The sequence below is a fragment of the Oncorhynchus keta genome, chromosome 13, assembly GCF_023373465.1.
Source record: "Oncorhynchus keta strain PuntledgeMale-10-30-2019 chromosome 13, Oket_V2, whole genome shotgun sequence".
Classification (NCBI taxonomy): domain Eukaryota; kingdom Metazoa; phylum Chordata; class Actinopteri; order Salmoniformes; family Salmonidae; genus Oncorhynchus; species Oncorhynchus keta.
Window position 1 is genome coordinate 4,087,068 of NC_068433.1, and position 20,679 is coordinate 4,107,746.

General features: G+C 44.9%; 1 protein-coding gene across 6 annotated transcripts in view; it reads left to right on the top strand.

Moving 5' to 3' along the window:
- The window catches only part of LOC118374758 (uncharacterized), a 49,634-nt gene that overhangs the window by 25,772 nt on the left and 3,183 nt on the right, over window positions 1–20,679 (top strand). For 4 of the 6 annotated variants that reach the window (XR_008062213.1, XR_008062214.1, XR_008062216.1 and 1 more), the window contains exons 8-9: window positions 495–638; window positions 2,477–2,633. Coding sequence is in view for 2 of the 6 variants with exons in the window: in XM_052459123.1 (XP_052315083.1) it covers window positions 495–638; window positions 2,477–2,605 (273 nt within the window). In the remaining 4 variants the exon portion in view is untranslated. Of the gene's footprint in view, window positions 1–494; window positions 639–2,476; window positions 2,634–5,376; window positions 6,656–11,761; window positions 12,096–20,679 lie in introns of those variants that run through there. The other 2 variants (XM_052459123.1, XM_052459124.1) reach the window with 2 other exon arrangements.

A 20,679-nucleotide genomic window follows, 5' to 3' on the forward strand; every position in this document is an offset into this window, starting at 1 on the left:
CTACTAACAACACTAAAGAATATCCCCACTACCACCAACACTAAAGAATATCCCCACTACTACCAACACTAAAGAATATCCCCACTACCACCAACACTAAAGAATATCCCTCTCACTACCAACACTAAAGAATATCCCCACTACTACCAACACTAAAGAATATCCCCTCTCACTACCAACACTAAAGAATATCCCCACTACTACCAACACTAAAGAATATCCCCTCTCACTACCAACACTAAAGAATATCCCTCTCACTACCAACACTAAAGAATATCCCCACTACTACCAACACTAAAGAATATCCCCACTACCAACACTAAAGAATATCCCCACTACTACCAACACTAAAGAATATCCCCTCTCACTACCAACACTAACACTAAAGAATATCCCCTCTAACACACATCTCACTAACAACACTAAAGAATATCCCCTCTAACACACAGCTCACTACCAATAGCAGTCTGGTCTCGCTCTCTTTCTCTCTCTAGACTAAGAAGAAGGGAGCACCAGGGACCTCCGCTCTGTTAAGACTGAAGAATATCCCCCAAAACACAGCCCATGATGAGGTGGTGAAGGCCGTGGAACCCTTCGGAAAGATCAACACAGTCATCCAGCTCAAGCCCATACAGCAGGTACTGTATCCTACCAGATGTCCGGAGTTCCCCGAACCCCAATCGTTCCTATAGTTCAAGCCCATACAGCAGGTACTGTATCCTACCAGATGTCCGGAGTTCCCCGAACCCCAATCGTTCCTATAGTTCAAGCCCATACAGCAGGTACTGTATCCTACCAGATGTCCGGAGTTCCCAAACCCCTATCGTTCCTATAGCTCAAGCCCATACAGCAGGTACTGTATCTTACCAGATGTCCGGAGTTCCCGAACCCCAATCGTTCCTATAGTTCAAGGCCATACAGCAGGTACTGTATCTTACCAGATGTCCGGAGTTCCCCGAACCCCAATCGTCCCTATAGTTCAAGCCCATACAGCAGGTACTGTATCTTACCAGATGTCCGGAGTTCCCGAACCCCAATCGTTCCTATAGTTCAAGCCCATACAGCAGGTACTGTATCTTACAGATGTCCGCAGTTCCCGAACCCCAATCGTTCCTATAGTTCAAGCCCATACAGCAGGTACTGTATCTTACCAGATGTCCGGAGTTCCCCGAACCCCAATCGTTCCTATAGTTCAAGCCCATACAGCAGGTACTGTATCCTACCAGATGTCCGGAGTTCCCCGAACCCCAATCGTTCCTATAGTTCAAGCCCATACAGCAGGTACTGTATCCTACCAGATGTCCGGAGTTCCCCGAACCCCAATCGTTCCTATAGTTCAAGCCCATACAGCAGGTACTGTATCTTACCAGATGTCCGGAGTTCCCCGAACCCCAATCGTTCCTATAGTTCAAGCCCATACAGCAGGTACTGTATCTTACCAGATGTCCGGTTCCCGAACCCCAATCGTTCCTATAGTTCAAGGCCATACAGCAGGTACTGTATCTGTATAAGCCCATAAACCAGGTATTTACAAACACCGGTCTTCCCCTTCGTTGATGTTCCCCGTCATGTCCAAAGACACGACTAATCAACCACAAATGCATCTCTCTTCCGTCCTCCTCCGCTCCTCTTCATATTGGTTTTGGTGTATTTAAAAAAAAAAAAAAAAAAAAAAAGCAGTGGTCTAATAAACTAAACGCTCTCTCTCTTTCTCCTCCCACCACCCTCCCCCTCTCTCTCTCCTCCTGCCACTCCCCCTCTCTCCTCCTGCCACCCCCTCTCTTTTCTTCTCCCTCCACCCCCCTCTCTCCTCCTGCCACTCCCCTCTCTCTCCTCCTGCCACTCCCTCTCTCTCCTCCTGCCACTCCCCTCTCTCTCCTCCTGCCCTCCCTCTCTCTCTCTCTCTCTCTCTCTCTCTGCTCCCTCCATCCCCCTCTCTCTCTCTCCTCCCTCCATCCCCCTCTCTCTCTCTCCCTCCATCCCCCTCTCTCTCCTCCCTCCATCCCCCCTCTCTCTGCTCCCTCTCCCTCTCTCCTCCCTCCATCCCCCCTCTCCTCTCTCCTCCCTCCATCCCCCTCTCCTCCCTCCATCCCCCTCTCTCCTCCCTCCATCCCCCTCTCCCTCTCTCCTCCCTCCATCCCCCTCTCCTCCCTCTATCCCCCCTCTCCTCCCTCTATCCCCCCTCTCTCTCTCTCTCTGCTCCCTCCATCCCCCCTCTCTCTCTCTCTCTCTGCTCCCTCCATCCCCCTCTCTCTCCTCCCTCCATCCCCCTCTCTCTCCTCCCTCCATCCCCCTCTCTCTCCTCCCTCCATCCCCCCTCTCTCTCCTCCCTCCATCCCCCTCTCTCTCCTCCCTCCATCCCCCTCTCTCTCCTCCCTCCATCCCCCTCTCTCTCCTCCCTCCATCCCCCTCTCTCTCTCTCTCTCTCCTCCCTCCATCCCCCCTCTCTCTCCTCCCTCCATCCCCCTCTCTCTAGGCATCCGTGTTGTTTGAGAGGGAGGAGGATGCTAAGAAGCTGGCTAGCTGTAAGAACCTGACCATCAAAGGCCAGACCGTCACCGTACTAACGGAGAAAGATGCTCTGCTGGACGACTCAAGGAACTGAGCCAAACCAACAAGTCTACCGATGAAAAGTAAGAGAAATCAGCAACTCGTTTCTTTATTTCATTAGTTAACTCTATATACATTATGATATTCGTTAGTTACACGATGTAGAAATCCATCCACCATTTCCTGGTTGCTAAAGCTCAAAATAGTTAATCTAGTAGAGTGTAGAGTCATTGTAACATCTATAATAATCTAGTATAGTGTAGAGAGAGTCATTGTAACATCTATAATAATCTAGTATAGTGTAGAGAGTCATTGTAACATCTATATTTCTGTGAAGTATATTTTCCATACACAGAAATATTGTCTTGTCACCTGTTTTGAAGCTGGTGTACAAAAGTAAAAGTCTCAAAAACAAAATTTAGGAACGGGACGCATAGAAATAGATCACATAGAACAGATCTACCTTTTCTTAGACTTTGAAATGACACATTGCCACTTTAACTATATATACAGTTTGCTATAATTAGTTAACTCTAGTATATACAGTAGGATATAGTTAGCTGTGAATTACACAGTGATATAATTAGTTAACTCTAGTATATACAGTAGGATATAGTTAGCTGTACATTACACAGTGATATAATTAGTTAACTCTAGTATATACAGTAGGATATAGTTAGCTGTGAATTACACAGTGATATAATTAGTTAACTCTAGTATACTTTATGTGTCAAAGAACTGCAACGATGCTGGGTTTTTCACGTGTGTGTGTGTGTGTGTGTGTGTGTGTGTGTGTGTGTGTGTGTGTGTGTGTGTGTGTGTGTGTGTGTGTGTGTGTGTGTGTGTGTGTGTGTGTGTGTGTGTGTGTGTGTGTGTGTGTGTGTGTGTGTGTACTATATATAGTATGATATAGTTAGTTAAAGGGGAGTCTGGGCTTGTTTTCATCGTGTCCCGAGGCATTTCTAGGACAGTGAGGTGTGTTTCATACATAATTGCCCAGGAGAAAGGCGAACTTAATTAGGAAGGTGTTCCTAATGTTTGGTATACTCAGTATATATATACAGTATGATATATACAATGGTACAATGACTCATATATATATATATATGCGGGTCTGGGCTTCGGACGCTGAATGATACACCCGATGACTACTTTCGGTGTATTGATGGGAGTGTGTGAGACTAAACATAAATGTAGTCCTTCTTTTGTGGCATTTCGCGAAGTGTTTATGTGATACGGATCGTATGTTGTTTTTGTGGTCGTCCTCGTTCGATAGGAACATCGCTGAAAGACGTCCAAAGGCTCTTATCAGCGGATTCATTACTAAATATACAAGCATACAAAACATTTTCCAGTCTCTGAAAGACTACATCTTTGTGCTCTGGCTCCCGTCCCTCCTCCAAGGAGGGCTTTAAAAAAAACTCCCGTCCCTCCCCCAAGGAGGGCTTTTAAAAACTCCCGTCCCTCCCCAAGGAGGGCTTTAAAAAAAACCGTCCCTCCCCCAAGGAGGGCTTTAAAAAAACTCCCGTCCCTCCCCCAAGGAGGGCTTTTAAAAACTCCCGTCCTTCCCCAAGGAGGGCTTTAAAAAAAAACTCCCGTCCCTCCCCCCACGGAGGGCTTTAAAAAAAAACTCCCGTCCCTCCCCCAAGGAGGGCTTTAAAAAACGTCCCCCCACCAAGAGGGCTTTAAAAAAAAGGAAGTGGACACCAACAGTATAATGGTTTTGGGCCAAACTGAACGAACTGACCAAGTCATGTCTTCAAAACGATTCAACAACAGCACAAATTCTACCATTGGAGCATTTTATTACGGTCTATAAGCTACACGGTGCCTTTCGACTGGAATATAGCGAAGAGGATTCGAAACAAAGAGTTGGATTTAGCTAACGTTAAAAGCTCAGCTACAGCCAATGGCCAGCACCAAGAAGGCAGAGGACAAATACGGTGCCTAGATAAGTAAGTTATTTTTCCTGCGTGCCACCTAGCTAGCTAGCTATGTTTAGTTTATCTACTGAAATCCATATTGTGTATTGCTTACTAACATGGGGGAAATGTAATTTATGTTTCTGTTTGCTAACTTAGCTCGGTAGGTTAGCTAGCTGGCTAGGTAGCAAAGTTAGCTAAATAACTACCGGTAGCCATATCTATGACTAAACAGAGAAAAAGTTTTACAATCAGAGTTATTTTGTATCTCGAATTGTAAAACCTCTTCTCTTTTTAGTCGTAGATAAAGCTACAACATTTACAACCAGCCAACTAAAGCGATATAAGCACATGACTGAAGTTGGGTAGCTAGTCAGCCTGGCGCCTGCTAACATGTTATGCGCTTAACCTCGCGTTTTGTAACTTTGTTAGCAAATGTGTAACATCGGCAACTTAATTTTACTAGCTAGCTATGTAACATAATTGTTTATGATTATGACCGGGATGCATTGCAATGGCACAAAATGATAGGATTCAAAACCAATGTAAATAACAGTATTGTATATCAAGCTAGCTAGCTAAGTTTACTAGCAAACAGTGAGGAGAAACAATAATACTAACTAAAGCTGTTTTTTAACTATATATATTTTGTTGTTGTCTAACTCTTCCTGTTAGTATCTACTTACAGCCATGTCTACTTACCTACTTTGGTACATTTGACATAGTCTGGTCACTATGCAAAAGATGAGGATTGTGCATTATTTTGTATTAGGCTAGATATTGTACATGCAATCTGTGCCTGCGCAAGCATGTTCAAAGTAGTCAACCCTAATATTGATGTTATGCATGTTGTTCAAACTACAATAGTATATATATTTATTTTATTTATTTATTTGTCTTTCAGACAATATCGTGATGCCGGGGGCTTCCTCCTGAAGTGGATTCTAGAACCAGAATTCCTGCAGTCGTTGTAGCAGTATTCCGTGAACTGTAAACCCTCCTAGTGGGATTAAACATTATGCTGCATTTCAAGCCGATGACTCTTGAGGGAGGAGCTGAATGGCAGTTTGATCATGACATCACTTCCCCTTACAGCTTTACAATGTTATCCCCTGACCTTTTACAACACTGATCGTACTGTGTTGTCTTCCTGTGTGTGTGTGTGTGTTTTATTTGGGAAAGGACATTTTTCACCATGACCACCGGTTTTCTTAACTACAGATCGTTACAGCAGATAATGTGATTTTAACCAAAGATCGTTGTAGCACAGAGAATTCTTCACCAGCCTCGGTGACGCCGTCCTCGACTCAAGGAAACAGGAGTCTCAAGTGTCTCGTGTTCAGTTGCAAGGTGGTCAGTTTTTAATTTAGAAAATGCTCCTCCATTTATTAAAATTGTGTGTGTGTGTGTGTGTGTGTGTGTGTGTGTGGCAAGTGGAATTTGCGGTTTGCTTTCAAAATAAAAGTATGTTAAATTACAGTAATGCAAATTATTACATATAGTAGAATTATGCCCTACTTTTATTTTGAAGGCTAACTGCAAAGGCCACAATTTCTATTTTTTTTTTCACCTTTATTTAACCAGGTAGGCCAGTTGAGAACAAGTTCTCATTTACTGCGACCCGATGAAGCAAAGCAGTGTGACACAAACAACAACACAGAGTTACACACGGAGTAAACATGCAACATGGGATAAACAAACGTACAGTCAATAACACAACAGGGGGAAAAAAAAGTCTATATACAGTTTGTGCAAATGGCACGGGGAGGTAAGGCAATAAATAGGCCATGGTAGAGAAGTAATTACAATTTAGTAAATTTACACAGGAGTGATAAATGTGCAGGTCTTCCCTCAATGGAGATATAAGACTTAAGAAATAGATGATATGTGTGTGTGTGTGTGTGAAATATCTTTGGGTTAAAATCACATTGTTGCACCAGAGAAATCTGTAGCTATAGTTTTCTGCACTTGTCTCTCTACACCTGAGACGCCCTGAACTGTACTAGACTAATGTTAGACCGGTCATAAATGTTTTTGTTGTTGTTTTACCATAGACCGGTCATAAATGTTTTCTTGTTGGTTTACCATAGAACATCCTTGTTGAATTTCCCAGTTCTCTTTGAGTCAGAATTAAGTACAATCCCCTGTATTTTAGATTTGGGACTAATAAACCTTGGAATATGTGAACGTCTAGCATCTGTTTGATGCTATAGAGCCCTGTTTAGTTTATGTAAATATATTCTGTGAATCCAAGGTGTGTTTAAGATTGATAGAAAATATTTATTTTATGGTGGTTCTACATCGGGGCTCTCTCCAACCCTGTTCCTGAAGAGCTACTGTCAGGATTTCACTACAACCTTAATCTAGCGCACCTGATTCTAATACTAAGAACAGGGTTGGAGAGCCCTAGTCTACATGGAAAACAGGGTTGGAGAGCCCTAGTCTACATGGAAAACGGTTGGAGAGCCCTATTCTACATGGAAAACGGTTGGAGAGCCCTAGTCTACATGGAAAACAGGGTTGGAGAGCCCTATTCTACATGGAAAACAGGGTTGGAGAGCCCTATTCTACATGGAAAACAGGGTTGGAGAGCCCTAGTCTACATGGAAAACAGGGTTGGAGAGCCCTAGTCTACATGGAAAACAGGGTTGGAGAGCCCTAGTCTACATGGAAAACGGTTGGAGAGCCCTAGTCTACATGGAAAACAGGGTTGGAGAGCCCTAGTCTACATGGAAAACAGGGTTGGAGAGCCCTAGTCTACATGGAAAACAGGGTTGGAGAGCCCTATTCTACATGGAAAACAGGGTTGGAGAGCCCTATTCTACATGGAAAACAGGGTTGGAGAGCCCTAGTCTACATGGAAAACAGGGTTGGAGAGCCCTAGTCTACATGGAAAACGGTTGGAGAGCCCTAGTCTACATGGAAAACAGGGTTGGAGAGCCCTATTCTACATGGAAAACAGGGTTGGAGAGCCCTAGTCTACATGGAAAACAGGGTTGGAGAGCCCTAGTCTACATGGAAAACAGGGTTGGAGAGCCCTATTCTACATGGAAAACAGGGTTGGAGAGCCCTATTCTACATGGAAAACAGGGTTGGAGAGCCCTAGTCTACATGGAAAACAGGGTTGGAGAGCCCTAGTCTACATGGAAAACAGGGTTGGAGAGCCCTAGTCTACATGGAAAACAGGGTTGGAGAGCCCTAGTCTACATGGAAAACAGGGTTGGAGAGCCCTAGTCTACATGGAAAACAGGGTTGGAGAGCCCTATTCTACATGGAAAACAGGGTTGGAGAGCCCTATTCTACATGGAAAACAGGGTTGGAGAGCCCTAGTCTACATGGAAAACAGGTTTGGAGAGCCTAGTCTACATGGAAAACAGGGTTGGAGAGCCCTATTCTACATGGAAAACAGGTTTGGAGAGCCCTAGTCTACATGGAAAACAGGGTTGGAGAGCCCTAGTCTACATGGAAAACAGGGTTGGAGAGCCCTATTCTACATGGAAAACAGGGTTGGAGAGCCCTAGTCTACATGGAAAACAGGGTTGGAGAGCCCTATTCTACATGGAAAACAGGGTTGGAGAGCCCTAGTCTGAGATTTTCTGAATCTTTTTCCTCATTTTATCTGTCATAGTTGAAGTGTACCTATGATGACAATTACAGGCCTCATCTTTTAAGTGGGAGAACTTGCACAATTGGTGGCTGACTAAGTACTTTTTGCCCCACTGTGTGTGTATGTAATATATATATGTGTATATGTTATATATATGTGTTGTATGTATGTGTTATATATATATATAACACATACATATAACACACATATATATATTATATATATATATATATATATATATATGGTACACATTTTTTATAAATGTATATCTCCAATAAGTTGCTAGTGGTCATCCAATGGAATGTGACCGTAACAACAGTGAGCCATATCCATATTCATTTTCAGGTTGGATTTTCCCACCAGATTTTGTGTTGCGCGCGCAACAGGTGACTTGTTTTCCATCATTGAGGAGGCGGTGTGATAGCTAGCTAGCTGAGCCCACGGCGAAACGGGATCAATGGCTAGCTTGCAGCCGCAAAAAGACAAACGACCCAGCAGCAACTACTCCATCTAAGGGGTGTCAGACTCATTCCGCGGAGGGCTGGGTGTCTGCGGGTTTTGGGTTTTTCCTTCCAATTAATTATTAATTAATTAAGCAATCAGGTACTAGGATTTTTTTACATTTTATTTCACCTTTATTTAACCAGGTATTTATATATATATAACCCTTTATTTAACCAGGTATTTATATATATAACCCTTTATTTAACCAGGTATTTATATATATAACCCTAACCCTTTATTTAACCAGGTAGGCCAGTTGAGAACAAGTTCTCATTTAAAACTGCGACCTGGCCAAGATAAAGCAAAGCAGTTCGACACAAACAACAACAGAGTTACACATGGAGTAAAACAAACATACAGTCAATAATACAGTATAAAAATCTATATACATTGAGTGCAAATGAGGTGAGATAAGGAAGGTAAGGCAATAAATGGGCCATGGTGGCAAAATAATTACAAAATAGCAATTAAACACTGGAATGGTAGATGTGCAGAAGATGAATGTGCATGTAGAGATGCAGGGGTGCAAAGGTACAAGATAAATAAATGCAGTATGGGGATGAGGTAGATGGGCTGTTTACAGGTGAGCTATGTACAGGTGCAGTGATCTGTGAGCTGCTCTGACAGCTGGTGCTTAAAGCTAGTGAGGCGGGTAAGAGTCTCAAATCTTCAGAGATTTCTGCAGTTTGTTCCAGTCATTGGCAGCAGAGAACTGGAAGGAGAGGTGGCCAAAAGAAGAATTGTCTTTGGGGATGACCAGTGAGATATACCTGCTGGAGCACGTGCTACAGGTGGGTGTTGTTTTCGTGACCAGTGAGCTGAGATAAGGCAGGGCTTTGCCTAGCAGAGACTTGTAGATGACCTGGAGCCAGTGGGTTTGGCGACGTATATGAAGCTAGGGCCAGCCAACGAGAGCATACAGGTTGCAGTGGTCGGTAGTATATGGGCTTTGGTGACAAAATGGATGGCGCTGTGATAGACTGCATCCAATTTGCTGAGTAGAGTGTTGGAGGCTATTTTGTAAATGAGATCGTCGAAGTCGAGGATCGGAAGGATGTTTTACGAGGGTATGTTTGGCAGCATGAGTGAAGGAGGCTTTGTTACGAAATTTGAAGCCAATTCTAGATTTATCCTTGGATTGGAGATGTTTGATGTGGGTGTGTAAGGAGAGTTTACAGTCTACCCAGACACCAAGGTATTTGTAGTCCACATATTACAGAGTAGTGATGTTATTCGGGGGTGCGGGCAGCAATCTGTTGAAAAGCATGCATTTTAGTTTTACTAGCATTTAAAAGCAGTTGGAGACCACAGAAGGAGAGTTGTATGGCATTGAAGCTTATCTGGAGGGTTGTTAACACAGTGTCCAATGATGGGACAGAAGTATACAGAATGGTGTCGTCTGCGTAGAGGTGGATCAGAGACTCACCAGCAGCGAGACCAACATTGACGTATACATAGAAGAGAGTCGGTCCAAGAATTGAACCCTGTGGCACCCCCATAGTCTGCCAGAGGTCCGGACAACAGGCCCTCCGATTTGACACACTGAACTCTATCAGAGAAGCGAGTCGGCCCGAGAATTGAACCCTGTTGCACCCCCATAGAGTCTGCCAGAGGTCCCGGACAACAGGCCCTCTGATTTGACACACTGAACTCTATCAGAGAAGCGAGTCGGCCCGAGAATTGAACCCTGTGGCACCCCCATAGAGTCTGCCAGAGGTCCCGGACAACAGGCCCTCCGATTTGACACACTGAACTCTATCAGAGAAGCGAGTCGGCCCGAGAATTGAACCCTGTGGCACCCCCATAGAGTCTGCCAGAGGTCCCGGACAACAAGCCCTCCGATTTGACACACTGAACTCTTATCAGAGAAGCCAGAGAACCCTGTCACCCCCATAGAGTCTGCCAGAGGTCCCGGACAACAAGCCCTCCGATTTGACACACTGAACTCTTATCAGAGAAGCGAGTCGGCCCGAGAATTGAACCCTGTGGCACCCCCATAGAGTCTGCCAGAGGTCCCGGACAACAAGCCCTCTGAGGATGGAGCGAAAACCCGTAGACACTCGGCCCTCCGTGAGTTTGACACGTGATCCAAAGAATCTGATACATTTGGAGAGTAGACGGGCAAAAAGTGCGGATTTGCATTTCACACAGTGGAGAGATCTAAGGGAGTTGAAGGGATTCAAAACCGACCCAGAATTATTATTTCTTTTTTTTTCGACTGAAAAGGTAAGACTAGTTAGCTTAGATAATAAGTGAAATGTTGCTTTTTTTTTGTTGTAAAAAATGTATGGCAATATTTTGGATTTCTTGTTTCGAATTCTTTCGAGCCAGCTGTCCAATAGTCTATATTAGCTAGCTGACTTTAGCTAGTAGCTTGTTAGTTGACTGCAGCATTGGTTTCTTTCATTTTGTAATAAAAAGTGTCAAATGTGGCTTCATTAAGTTTAGTCGTAATTTAAGAGTATAACGTTGCTTAACTTTGTGTCTGTGGTCTGAAACCAAAGCTGATATTGGTTAACTAGCTAGCAGCTTCATTTCACACAAGTGTACCGGCACAGAATAGCCACAAAACTCACAGTTCAGAGACATATGACGTGACGTGACGTGACAGTTTGTTTTGATCTGAACAGTCTAGTTTTATAACGTTTGTTGTTGGCAGGAGTATTACAGATTCAACATGTCAAGTCTGGTGACGAGACTGGTCCAGTTTTAGCCATTCAAAGAACATTGGGCTAACATTGTGTTCATCTAATCAGCTAGCTAGCTATATATTTGCTGTACATAGCTAGCCTGGCGTGCTGACATTTCTGACAAGTCAAAAACTGTACTCTGTTTCTGGTATTTCATGACACACATTTTCCTACAAGTCGCAACTTTGTTTTAAAATTTTAATCTCGTAATTGTAAAGCGGCACTGTGGAAACGATCTCAACTGCACATCTTGTGTTTTTGATCTGAATGCCTCATCTTTGTACAACACATTCTATAGCTAGTTTAGAATTATCTCTGATTATCTCTCTCGGTCAGAGATGGTCAACTCGTCATCGGGAGTTTCTTTGGGGACACTTGCCCCAGCTGTCATGACGCCAATAATTATGGTCTTATGTTTAGATTTTAATTGATTTTAATCAGGTGTGATTTTAGTTCATTTTATACTCACCAAATGATTTTTCTTTCAGCTAAAGGAGACTCCACACTAACCAAGTCTCGAAGGTGGAAGTGTCTGCGCATTTGAAAACGTCAAAGGACTATACCAACATCCCAGGACTTCAGAGAGAAGTATTGTGAAGACTGGGGATCTCAATTTGGGGGGGGGGGGTCTACTGAGAAGGATCATGTGATCAGATTACCAGGACTTCCTGAAGTGTCACAGGGTGCAGTAACCTTTTATGGGCTGGGAATGTCCGGAGTTGTCAGATTTGGTTGTTCCCAGGAAGTGTGTTAACCTACAGATTTGTTGTTGAAAGACGTGGGATGTTTGTGTGGGCAACAATAAACTTGTGTGAGAAACAATACTTGTGTATTTTTTTATTTGTTATTTTTTTTAAATCTAGCATATAGTCATCCATTATTGTACATTTGAAATTGTTTTAGAATTATTTTTACTAAACTGTTCCTGGATGTGTATGGTCTCAAGGTTTACACTTCAAATGAGTAGACCTACAGGTCTCTATATCCAGAAAGGTGTGGGCTACCTACAGGTCTCTATATCCAGAAAGGTGTGGGCTACCTACAGGTCTGTAGATATCCAGAAAGGTGTGTGGGCTACCTACAGGTTTGTAGATATCCAGAAAGGTGTGTGGGCTTCCTACAGGTCTCTAGATATCCAGAAAGGTGTGGGCTACCTACAGGTCTCTAGATATCCAGAAAGGTGTGTGGGCTACCTACAGGTCTGTAGATATCCAGAAAGGTGTGGGCTACCTACAGGTCTGTAGATATCCAGAAAGGTGTGTGGGCTACCTACAGGTCTGTAGATATCCAGAAAGGTGTGGGCTACCTACAGGTCTGTAGATATCCAGAAAGGTGTGTGGGCTACCTACAGGTCTCTATATCCAGAAAGGTGTGTGGGCTACCTACAGGTCGGTAGATATCCAGAAAGGTGTGTGGGCTACCTACAGGTCTCTAGATATCCAGAAAGGTGTGGGCTACCTACAGGTCTCTATATCCAGAAAGGTGTGGGCTACCTACAGGTCTGTAGATATCCAGAAAGGTGGGGGCTACCTACAGGTCTCTATATCCAGAAAGGTGTGGGCTACCTACAGATCGGTAGATATCCAGAAAGGTGTGTGGGCTACCTACAGGTCTCTATATCCAGAAAGGTGTGGGCTACCTACAGGTCGGTAGATATCCAGAAAGGTGTGGGCTACCTACAGGTCTGTAGATATCCAGAAAGGTGTGGGCTACCTACAGGTCTCTAGATATCCAGAAAGGTGTGGGCTACCTACAGGTCTCTAGATATCCAGAAAGGTGTGGGCTACCTACAGGTCTCTATATCCAGAAAGGTGTGGGCTACCTACAGATCTGTAGATATCCAGAAAGGGTGTGGGCTACCTACAGGTCTCTAGATATCCAGAAAGGTGTGGGCTACCTACAGGTCTGTAGATATCCAGAAAGGTGTGGGCTACCTACAGGTCTGTAGATATCCAGAAAGGTGTGGGCTACCTACAGGTCTCTAGATATCCAGAAAGGTGTGGGCTACCTACAGGTCTCTAGATATCCAGAAAGGTGTGGGCTACCTACAGGTCTCTAGATATCCAGAAAGGTGTGTGGGCTACCTACAGGTCTGTAGATATCCAGAAAGGTGTGGGCTACCTACAGGTCTCTAGATATCCAGAAAGGTGTGGGGCTACCTACAGGTCTGTAGATATCCAGAAAGGTGGGGCTACCTACAGGTCTCTAGATATCCAGAAAGGTGTGGGCTACCTACAGATCTCTAGATATCCAGAAAGGTGCCACCTACAGGTCTGTAGATATCCAGAAAGGTGTGGGCTACCTACAGGTCGGTAGATATCCAGAAAGGTGTGTGGGCTACCTACAGGTCTCTAGATATCCAGAAAGGTGTGGGCTACCTACAGGTCTCTATATCCAGAAAGGTGTGGGCTACCTACAGGTCTGTAGATATCCAGAAAGGTGGGGGCTACCTACAGGTCTCTATATCCAGAAAGGTGTGGGCTACCTACAGATCTGTAGATATCCAGAAAGGTGTGGGCTACCTACAGGTCTCTATATCCAGAAAGGTGTGGGCTACCTACAGGTCTCTAGATATCCAGAAAGGTGTGGGCTACCTACAGGTCTGTAGATATCCAGAAAGGTGTGTGGGCTACCTACAGGTCTCTAGATATCCAGAAAGGTGTGGGCTACCTACAGGTCTCTAGATATCCAGAAAGGTGTGGGCTACCTACAGGTCTGTAGATATCCAGAAAGGTGTGGGCTACCTACAGGTCTGTAGATATCCAGAAAGGTGTGGGCTACCTACAGGTCTCTAGATATCCAGAAGGTGTGTGGGCTACCTACAGGTCTGTAGATATCCAGAAAGGTGTGGGCTACCTACAGGTCTCTATATCCAGAAAGGTGTGTGGGCTACCTACAGGTCTGTAGATATCCAGAAAGGTGTGTGGGCTACCTCCAGGTCTGTAGATATCCAGAAAGGTGTGGGCTACCTACAGGTCTCTATATCCAGAAAGGTGTGTGGGCTACCTACAGGTCGGTAGATATCCAGAAAGGTGTGGGCTACCTACAGGTCTCTAGATATCCAGAAAGGTGTGGGCTACCTACAGGTCGGTAGATATCCAGAAAGGTGTGGGCTACCTACAGGTCGGTAGATATCCAGAAAGGTGTGGGCTACCTACAGGTCTCTAGATATCCAGAAAGGTGCCACCTACAGGTCTGTAGATATCCAGAAAGGTGTGGGCTACCTACAGGTCGGTAGATATCCAGAAAGGTGTGTGGGCTACCTACAGGTCTCTAGATATCCAGAAAGGTGTGGGCTACCTACAGGTCTCTATATCCAGAAAGGTGTGGGCTACCTACAGGTCTGTAGATATCCAGAAAGGTGGGGGCTACCTACAGGTCTCTATATCCAGAAAGGTGTGGGCTACCTACAGGTCTGTAGATATCCAGAAAGGTGGGGGCTACCTACAGGTCTCTATATCCAGAAAGGTGTGGGCTACCTACAGATCGGTAGATATCCAGAAAGGTGTGTGGGCTACCTACAGGTCTCTATATCCAGAAAGGTGTGGGCTACCTACAGGTCTGTAGATATCCAGAAAGGTGTGGGCTACCTACAGGTCTGTAGATATCCAGAAAGGTGTGGGCTACCTACAGGTCTCTAGATATCCAGAAAGGTGTGGGCTACCTACAGGTCTCTAGATATCCAGAAAGGTGTGGGCTACCTACAGGTCTCTAGATATCCAGAAAGGTGTGTGGGCTACCTACAGGTCTGTAGATATCCAGAAAGGTGTGGGCTACCTACAGGTCTCTAGATATCCAGAAAGGTGTGTGGGCTACCTACAGGTCTGTAGGTGAAAGGTGTGTGGGCTACCTACAGGTCTCTAGATATCCAGAAAGGTATGTGGGCTACCTACAGGTCTCTAGATATCCAGAAAGGTGCCACCTACAGGTCTGTAGATATCCAGAAAGGTGTGGGCTACCTACAGGTCTCTAGATATCCAGAAAGGTGTGTGGGCTACCTACAGGTCTGTAGATATCCAGAAAGGTGTGGGCTACCTACAGGTCTCTATATCCAGAAAGGTGTGTGGGCTACCTACAGGTCTGTAGATATCCAGAAAGGTGTGTGGGCTACCTCCAGGTCTGTAGATATCCAGAAAGGTGTGGGCTACCTACAGGTCTCTATATCCAGAAAGGTGTGTGGGCTACCTACAGGTCGGTAGATATCCAGAAAGGTGTGGGCTACCTACAGGTCTCTAGATATCCAGAAAGGTGTGGGCTACCTACAGGTCGGTAGATATCCAGAAAGGTGTGGGCTACCTACAGGTCGGTAGATATCCAGAAAGGTGTGGGCTACCTACAGGTCTGTAGATATCCAGAAAGGTGTGGGCTACCTACAGGTCGGTAGATATCCAGAAAGGTGTGGGCTACCTACAGGGTGTGGGCTACCTACAGGTCGTAGATATCCAGAAAGGTGTGGGCTACCTACAGGTCGGTAGATATCCAGAAAGGTGTGGGCTACCTACAGGTCTCTAGATATCCAGAAAGGTGTGGGCTACCTACAGGTCTGTAGATATCCAGAAAGGTGTGTGGGCTACCTACAGGTCTCTATATCCAGAAAGGTGTGGGCTACCTACAGGTCTCTAGATATCCAGAAAGGTGTGTGGGCTACCTACAGGTCTCTATATCCAGAAAGGTGTGGGCTACCTACAGGTCTCTAGATATCCAGAAAGGTGTGGGCTACCTACAGGTCTCTAGATATCCAGAAAGGTGTGTGGGCTACCTACAGGTCTGTAGATATCCAGAAAGGTGTGGGCTACCTACAGGTCTCTATATCCAGAAAGGTGTGCGGGCTACCTACAGGTCTGTAGATATCCAGAAAGGTGTGGACCCAAGGGGAGGGGGGCTGAGCTGGACCCAAGGGGAGGGGGGCTGAGCTGGACCCAAGGGGTGGGGGGGGCTGAGCTGGACCCAAGGGGAAGAAAAAACAACCTAAGCTAGACAAGCCTGCTTCAATAAAGCTAACCAACTCACCTATAAATTACAGCGGGTGGTCCGCCCAGTTCTAACTAGTGTTCTGAGACAAAGTATTCCTTCGGGTAGTGTATATACACTGCTCCATACGGAGCTGCTAGCCCATGGGCGACTTGGCTTAACAAAGAGATTCTCACCCCACAGCACTAACAAAGAGATTCTCACCCCCCCCCAGCACTAACAAAGAGATTCTCACCCCCCAAAGAGATTCTCACAGCACTAACAAAGAGATTCTCACCCCCCCAGCACTAACAAAGAGATTCTCACCCCCCTCCAGCACTAACAAAGAGATTCTCACCCCCCAGCACTAACAAAGAGATTCTCAACCCCCCTCCATCAGCACTAACAAAGAGATTCTCAACCCCTTCCTCCATCACTAACGAAAAGATTCTCAACCCCCTCCTCCATCACTAACGAAGAGATTCTCAACCCCTCCTCCATCACTAACGAAGAGATTCTCAACCCCCTCCATCCATCACTAACTAAAAAGATTCTCAACCCCCTCCTCCAGCACTAACAAAGAGATTCTCAACCCACTCCTCCAGGACTAACAAAGAGATTCTCAACCCCTTCCTCCAGCACTCAAATAGATTCTAATGAAGAGATTCTCACCCCCTCCTCCAGCTCACCCCTAGCACAACAGAGATTCTCAACCCCCTCCTCCAGCACTAACAAAGAGATTCTCAACCCCCCTCCATCAGCACTAACAACTACCAAAGAGATTCTCAACCCCTTCCATCACTAGCACTCAACAATCACTAGATTCTCAACCCCTCCATCACTAACGAAGAGATTCTCAACCCCCTCCTCCATCACTAACGAAGAGATTCTCAACCCCCTCCTCCAGGACTAACAAAGAGATTTTCAACCCCCTCCTCCATCCCCCCTACCAAATTCTCAACCCCCTCCTCCATCACTAACGAGATTCTCAACTCCAGCACTAACAAGAGATTCTCAACCCCCCCTCCAGCACTAACAAAGAGATTCTCAACCCCTCCTCCAGCACTAACAAAGAGATTCTCAACCCCCTCCATCACACAGCACTAACAAAGAGATTCTCAACCCCTTCCATCCAGCACTAACAAACTAACGAAGAGATTCTCAACCCCTCCTCCATCACTTCTCACGAAGAGATTCTCAACCCCTCCTCCATCACTAACGAAGAGATTCTCAACCCCCTCCTCCAGCACTAACAGAGATTCTCAACCCCCTCCTCCAGCACTAACAAAGAGATTTTCAACCCCCTCCTCCATCACTAACAGAGATTCTCAACCCCCCCCAGCACTACCAAAGAGATTCTCAACCCCCTCCTCCATCACTAACGAAGAGATTCTCAACCACCTCCTCCATCACTAACGAAGAGATTCTCAACCCCCTCCTCCATCACTAACGAAGAGATTCTCAACCCCCTCCTCCAGGACTAACGAAGAGATTCTCAACCCCCTCCAGGACTCCTCATCCTCCAGGACTAACGAAGAGATTCTCAACCCCCTCCATCACTAATGAAGAGATCCCCCAGAACTAAACATCTTCCTGCGGCCAGGTCTAGATGTATATTATGACATACCTCTGCATTGTTGAATACTCCTTTCTTATTGGCTAGAAAGGCATTCTAGAATGTACATTACACCAGATAACGGGACAGTTGGAAATGATATCAGGACACCTTGCGATCATGACGAAATGTGCACCTGCACTTGCAGACCGTACTTGCTACACAGATACAGAAAGATAAATCCAACAACCACACAAACTGAAATTGTAAACATTGTAAACGCAGGTCCAACGAGGAACAAAAGTAGCTAGCTAGTATTTTATTAATTTACTTTTTGGAGCCTCTGATGACAACGTGATGAGTGATGAACAGGAATTCATGAAGGACCCTCTGGTGCTATGCTGTCAAATCCTCCCTCGTGTTTCTAGTTTAGTGTCACTATGCTGTCAAATCCTCCCTCGTGTTTCTAGTTTAGTGTCACTATGCTGTCAAATCCTCCCTCGTGTTTCTAGTTTAGTGTCGCTATGCTGTCAAATCCTCCCTCGTGTTTCTAGTTTAGTGTCACTATGCTGTCAAATCCTCCCTCATGTTTCTAGTTTAGTGTAGCTATGCTGTCAAATCCTCCCTCGTGTTTCTAGTTTAGTGTCACTATGCTGTCAAATCCTCCCTCATGTTTCTAGTTTAGTGTCACTATGCTGTCAAATCCTCCCTCGTGTTTCTAGTTTAGTGTCACTATGCTGTCAAATCCTCCCTCGTGTTTCTAGTTTAGTGTCACTATGCTAAATGCTGTCAAAAATCCTCCCTCGTGTTTCTAGTTTAGTGTCACTATGCTGTCAAATCCTCCCTTGTGTTTCTAGTTTAGTGTCACTATGCTGTCAAATCCTCCCTCATGTTTCTAGTTTAGTGTCACTATGCTGTCAAATCCTCCCTCATGTTTCTAGTTTAGTGTCACTATGCTGTCAAATCCTCCCTCATGTTTCTAGTTTAGTGTCACTATGCTGTCAAATCCTCCCTCATGTTTCTAGTTTAGTGTCCTGTCAAATCCTCCCTCGTGTTTCTAGTTTAGTGTAGCTATGCTGTCAAATCCTCCCTCGTGTTTCTAGTTTAGTGTCACTATGCTGTCAAATCCTCCCTCGTGTTTCTAGTTTAGTTCACTATGCTGTCAAATCCTCCCTCGTGTTTCTAGTTTAGTGTAGCTATGCTGTCAAATCCTCCCTCGTGTTTCTAGTTTAGTGTAGCTATGCTGTCAAATCCTCCCTCGTGTTTCTAGTTTAGTGTAGCTATGCTGTCAAATCCTCCCTCGTGTTTCTAGTTTAGTGTCACTATGCTGTCAAATCCTCCCTCGTGTTTCTAGTTTAGTGTAGCTATGCTGTCAAATCCTCCCTCGTGTTTCTAGTTTAGTGTAGCTATGCTGTCAAATCCTCCCTCGTGTTTCTAGTTTAGTGTCACTATGCTGTCAAATCCTCCCTCGTGTTTCTAGTTTAGTGTAGCTATGCTGTCAAATCCTCCCTCGTGTTTCTAGTTTAGTGTCACTATGCTGTCAAATCCTCCCTCGTCTAGTTTAGTGTCACTATGCTGTCAAATCCTCCCTCGTGTTTCTAGTTTAGTGTAGCTATGCTGTCAAATCCTCCCTCGTGTTTCTAGTTTAGTGTCACTATGCTGTCAAATCCTCCCTCGTGTTTCTAGTTTAGTGTCACTATGCTGTCAAATCCTCCCTCGTGTTTCTAGTTTAGTGTCGCTATGCTGTCAAATCCTCCCTCGTGTTTCTAGTTTAGTGTCACTATGCTGTCAAATCCTCCCTCATGTTTCTAGTTTAGTGTCGCTATGCTGTCAAATCCTCCCTCGTGTTTCTAGTTTAGTGTCGCTATGCTGTCAAATCCTCCCTCGTGTTTCTAGTTTAGTGTCACTATGCTGTCAAATCCTCCCTCATGTTTCTAGTTTAGTGTCACTATGCTGTCAAATCCTCCCTCATGTTTCTAGTTTAGTGTCACTATGCTGTCAAATCCTCCCTCATGTTTCTAGTTTAGTGTCGCTATGCTGTCAAATCCTCCCTCATGTTTCTAGTTTAGTGTCGCTATGCTGTCAAATCCTCCCTCATGTTTCTAGTTTAGTGTCATGCTGTCAAATCCTCCTCATGTTTCTAGTTTAGTGTCACTATGCTGTCAAATCCTCCCTCTGTTTCTAGTTTAGTGTCACTATGCTGTCAAATCCTCCCTCGTGTTTCTAGTTTAGTGTCGCTATGCTGTCAAATCCTCCCTCATGTTTCTAGTTTAGTGTCGCTATGCTGTCAAATCCTCCCTCATGTTTCTAGTTTAGTGTCACTATGCTGTCAAATCCTCCCTCATGTTTCTAGTTTAGTGTCACTATGCTGTCAAATCCTCCCTCGTGTTTCTAGTTTAGTGTCGCTATGCTGTCAAATCCTCCCTCGTGTTTCTAGTTTAGTGTCGCTATGCTGTCAAATCCTCCCTCGTGTTTCTAGTTTAGTGTCGCTATGCTGTCAAATCCTCCCTCGTGTTTCTAGTTTAGTGTCACTATGCTGTCAAATCCTCCCTCATGTTTCTAGTTTAGTGTCACTATGCTGTCAAATCCTCCCTCGTGTTTCTAGTTTAGTGTCGCTATGCTGTCAAATCCTCCCTCGTGTTTCTAGTTTAGTGTCACTATGCTGTCAAATCCTCCCTCATGTTTCTAGTTTAGTGTCGCTATGCTGTCAAATCCTCCCTCATGTTTCTAGTTTAGTGTCGCTATGCTGTCAAATCCTCCCTCGTGTTTCTAGTTTAGTGTCACTATGCTGTCAAATCCTCCCTCATGTTTCTAGTTTAGTGTCGCTATGCTGTCAAATCCTCCCTCATGTTTCTAGTTTAGTGTCGCTATGCTGTCAAATCCTCCCTCGTGTTTCTAGTT